The sequence below is a fragment of the Epinephelus moara genome, chromosome 2 (assembly GCF_006386435.1).
Source record: "Epinephelus moara isolate mb chromosome 2, YSFRI_EMoa_1.0, whole genome shotgun sequence".
Lineage (NCBI taxonomy): Eukaryota > Metazoa > Chordata > Actinopteri > Perciformes > Serranidae > Epinephelus > Epinephelus moara.
The window spans coordinates 44,231,723-44,236,821 of record NC_065507.1 but is presented as its reverse complement, the minus strand read 5'-3'; the positions used below and the strand labels follow the sequence as shown (position 1 = coordinate 44,236,821).

The 5,099-nt window shown below is 41.3% G+C and overlaps 1 protein-coding gene across 2 annotated transcripts in view; it reads left to right on the top strand.

The window, feature by feature from the left end:
- The first annotated feature begins 542 nt into the window (after window positions 1-542).
- Window positions 543-5,099, top strand: part of LOC126397432 (Na(+)/H(+) exchange regulatory cofactor NHE-RF3-like) — a 268,248-nt gene continuing 263,691 nt past the window's right edge. The window contains exon 1 of one of the 2 annotated variants that reach the window (XM_050056269.1): window positions 543-940. In XM_050056269.1, the coding sequence (XP_049912226.1) occupies window positions 925-940 (16 nt within the window). In that variant the 5' untranslated portion in view covers window positions 543-924. The remainder of the gene's footprint in view (window positions 941-5,099) is intronic. The other variant, XM_050056285.1, reaches the window with a different exon arrangement.

Genomic DNA, 5,099 nt, shown 5'->3' with positions numbered 1-5,099 from the left:
CTTCCGGCGGAGCTGCACCGCTCCGCACAGCAAACGCAGCCGGTGGGTGTTGACGGACGGCGGAGCATGCAGCGGATAACCAACGCTGCCGTTCCGCAATGGACACGCATCTAGTGGAAATCCAGCGTTAGTGACATGCAGTAGAGCCAAGTTAGCGAGATGCAGTAACAGGATGAGCGTTAGCAAAGGAGAGAGAGAGAGAGAGAGAGAGAGAGAGAGAGAGAGAGAGAGAGAGAGAAGGTGCTCGGTGTATTTTAGGAGGTGTATTATAGATGTATTATAGGAGGTCCCCCAGCAGACTAGGCCTATGTCAGCCTAACTAGGTGCTGGTCCAAGGCAAGCCTGAGCTGGCCCTAACTATAAGGTTTATCAAAAAGGAAACTCTTAAGTCTAGTCTTAAATGTGGAGACGGTGTCCGCCTCCCGGATCGAAACAGGAAGATGATTCCAAAGAAGAGGAGCCTGATAGCTGATGGTTCTGGCTCCTGTACGACTTTTGGAGACTTTAGGAACCACGAGTAACCCTGCATTCTCAGAGTGCAGTGTTCTCGTGAGCTCTCTAAGATATGACGGAGCCTGACCATTTAAAGCTTTGTAAGTAAGGAGTAGGATTTTAAATTCAATTCTGGATTTTACAGGGAGCCAGTGCAGAGAAGCTAAAACAGGAGAAATGTGATCTTGTTTCTTAGTTCCTGTCAGCACACATGCCACTGCGTTCTGAATTAGCTGGAGAGTTTTCAGAGCTTTAATGTGTCACTTTCAGCATACAGCTTGTTTCTATCAGTCAGTAAATGTTTAACCTCGATGGCAGAGGGGAAAGGAGTGACCACCTCACTTTCCCAAGGAGTATTTTATTGTCTGTGAGCTGTGAACCTTGTCCATCAACAGCTTCTCAGTCTGAGCAGGAACACGCACTAGGGACTCCATGAGTTCTTTCACAGGTAGGCTCTTTCTCTTTTTGCTTTGACTATTCAAATGTAAACTTCCATGCTGCTTCCTGTTGACAAGACTCACTTAGAGAGAGGTCTTTGTGGCTGTGGTGTGGTGGTAAGTTACTATTACCTGTCTGCTGTTTTTGAAGGTGAACCTTTTGTCTGGCTGTTCTTTTGATGGTTTAAGGGAAAGTTCCTAATCTGATAGGTGCTACTTTCCATGACTGCTTTGAATTTAACACCATACAGAGACTCAGTAGTTTTCTTCCTGGTTAAACATTGCCCTTCCACTGTCTGGGCACTTGTGATGTTCCACCAATGGCAGACTGTCAGCACAAAAAGCTGTTGTCTGTCTCTCACACACACACACACACACACACACACACACACACACACACACACACACACACACACACAAACACTTGATTTTAAAGGTAGGCAAAGGCAAACAGGAGCAGTTAGCCGTGGAAACCCATTTTCACCAATAAAAAGAAAGTGGAATACCTGAAGGCTAACCTGCAGTGGTAAGCACAGTAAGGTCCTGGGTTTGTCACCAAAACCAGCCACCTGGAGGTCTTTATGTCTGAAGTTATTTTTTTCTGTGCATGCATGGTCAGTGGCAGTTAAAGTGAAGGCAACCCCAGACATGGGGGGATCCCTTCTGCCTTATTCTCACCCTGTCCCTATTAGAGTGTCCTTGGTATTCAGGAGGTTATTGATTGCCATGAATGAGTCTTGCACCCTGACCTGAACTGTTCACTGGAGCTACCAGTGGTAGAAAATAACTAAGTATATAAACTGAGCTTCTGATGGGATAAGTCTTTAAATTTTTTTTTTTTTTTGTCCACACATTCCATGATCATAGACAAACTAACAAAGAACTGATTTACTAACAAGAATTGTGTGTTTATCCAAAGCCCGATTAATCTTGCAGCCTGAGCACTGCTGATAATGGACACAGCTACATCTAGTTCTGAATAAACACAGTAGTTGAAATAACCAGTTCAAGCGCTGTTACAAGCAGTTTTAGTAGTTTCTCTTTTCTTTCTGCCTTAAAATCAGAAAGAAATAATTTAGTTCCTGGTCCTACTAAAAGAGGCTGAAGGGAGAGAAGACAGTCAGAGGGACAGCACAATGTGGCACCGAAGGCAAATAATTACAGGTTAACCACAAAACCCCCTTCACTCGATCCAAAGGTGGTCGCACTTCATTAGTGCTACACACCACAACTGCAAACCCTGGTGTCACACCATATGCAAGTGTCCTTGGTGTCCCCACTGGCTGCCACCAGGAAACCCTACAGAAGGACAGGAGGACCAGAGTTAATTTTCTTAAGATTGTTTAAAAACACGGCAGTACAAACAATAAAATCAGGTGGATAATAATCCATGGTTGACTGGAATTAAAAGACAAAGACAGATAAATTAGCTGGAGCCCATAATAAATGTAGAAAGATTTCGATTTTCATCATTTATGATTAACACACATTTTCAATAAATACCAGAAATTGAAGTTCACATAACCCAGGCAGCCATAAGGGTGTGTGTCCTCCAGAAATGGTTTGGGCTTATCAGCTGCTATACAACAAGAAAACAATCAACCAGTCTTCAATACATATATAATCTAACATTGCATAGTATCCATCAGCAGAAAACAAGTTTACAGCCCTGGTTTCCCAGGTGTTCTTTCAATTTGATCATTTAGCTAAATTTGGCAGATTATAATCTTCAAACAATTCCTAGTAGTCATGGTAAATATAATGACATTTTGCTGACTGACATTAACATAAAACCATGACTTACCTAAAGTATTTTAATTACCACAGTTGTGTATTTGGGTGGGAAGGGAGCTGTATTAAATCAGCTTTGCTGAGAGGAGTGCAAAGATGCAAGTTTGTTACTCAATTGACATGTAACACTTAATAAAAATCAAATCACCACATGCTTGATCTCAGTGCATGTGCTTCAGAGAGGAGGTGAAAGAGAGGGAATCCTACACACTTCTAGCTTGGTCTTTTCTAACCTAAGCTCCTCCCACTGACACAACCTACTTCCTCATCTATCTTCCCCTAATCCACCCAGTGTCCTGGGTCCAAAACTGCAGCATCAGATGTAGATTAATCCGCTACTCCTGTTTGCAGTGACCAGCTGTTTTAGAGACAAGACTTGAGGCAGACTTGAAGTTGGAAAGCAAGAGAGAATTACTAATACATTTTTGGTTTGGGTCTGTACATGGAATTTGTTTAGCAACTTTTTACTACAAATTTGAGGAAGTTGTACTTGAGTATTTCTGTTTAATGCCACTTCTTATGTACCCTTCACTACATTCAGAGGGGCATACATTTTATATCAACTACATTATCTTGCTTTAAATATTTCACGTGTCCCAAGTCAAAATGATTATCGGTTACGATTTTTATCTCAGGACTTGCTTTGTAAAACTTAATTAATGACAGACTACAGGAAAATGGATTGTATTTTTTAAAAGTTAGACTAACGAGCAATACACAGACCTACCTAGTATCTCATAGTCTTGATTTCTACACATTACAGATACTTCTGGTTTAAAGTACCATTAAATATATGGTACATTCATTGTGAACATACAGAGTGATTTGCTAAATCATAATTTGACTCTATGCTTGTTTCATAGATTCATGGATTGTGTTGAGTTTGTCTGCTTAAGATATAACTGTCTTGGAAGATGCAATTAGACACTAAGCCACAGCTGCCTCGAGTGATCTAAGACAGCCTACTGTTCTGAGTTTTCAAACAGCCACATGATTCGTTCTCACAAATACAGTACACAAGTGATCAACATATGTGTAATATACAGTGTTAGTGTAGCGTCCAAGGTGTATGGGGCTTCAAAGATACTCTAAATACACAAAAACTCACGAACTTGAACTCTTGGAGCGCCAGGAACAATGCCTCCGTTTATTAACTCTCACAGGCAACAAAAACTCACCGTACCCCCACAAAGTCGGTTTTCTCTGACATTATAAAACTGTGCCCACTCTCTCCAGGCATCAATAATCAACAGCTGCTCAATCCTACACTTACATGCGTCCCCCCTTACTGAAAAAAAATGTCACCATTTCTATGCACACAATAAACTGTAGAGAAAAAAACAAAAACAAGGATAACTGTATGCATGTTAGAATACAAAGGGGGAAAGAAAAAAACAACAAAATCTACAGATAATAAAAGTACCAGAACATAGCGGCAACATATCCCCCCAAAACACATAACAGCTACTACCCCCCATACATGCTACCCCTACAAGAACACAGGGAGTCAGAAACACATGAGCACGTATGAAACAGTCAGTCCATCACATGGTCCATAATGTGTACCGGGGGTCGCGATGACCTACAAGCCCGGGAGAACCTAGGTGGGGCAAGTGCATGTTCAGGGGGATCACATGAACCCGCACCCGGCTCAAGATCACAGTCCATGTCCGTGTTAGAGGGGAACATGCCTGCAGGGCTACCAGGAGAGGCAGCATCTCCCTGCAGTGCAGTAGATAGATAGATAGATACTTTATTAACCCTATGGGCCCTAGGCGTTTTTGGGGTATTTTTACTGCCTTTACTTTTAAGCTCATATCACAGTCATTATAAAGGCTAGATACACATGCTATATCTTGTTTTTTCAGGACAATCAGGGCTATCCAGATTTGCCATCATTTCATGTCCTTCTATGTGCCTGTATTTTATACTAATTTTTATATCAATGAAAAAAACAAATCCGTGTGACTAAATTCTTACATTTTTACATGTATCTTACCATAGCAAGCTGGAAAAAAACATATTCTGCCATATATGAAGAGGGGAGACTCTCTGGAATCTGGCAATATAAGAACCATGATGCTGGGACATTCTGTCACTTCACAGCTGTCCAAAACATATGGTTTGTGCCAGGCGGAAAATGATTGCCAGTATTTTTTCATTATTGCAAGAAATTCCATTGACTCATTCACAAGTCAAAAATGTGTTTCATCTGAAAGAAACATGCAATATTTACATCTAAGATCATAGAAAAATAGTCAACCAAGTGCAATGATGTCCTCCAAGATAATATTTGCCACTTTGTTTGCAGTAAACAAAGTTTGTTGTTGTTTTTCAGTTTCAGTTATATATTGGGGGGGGCATTTTGGGCATTGGGGG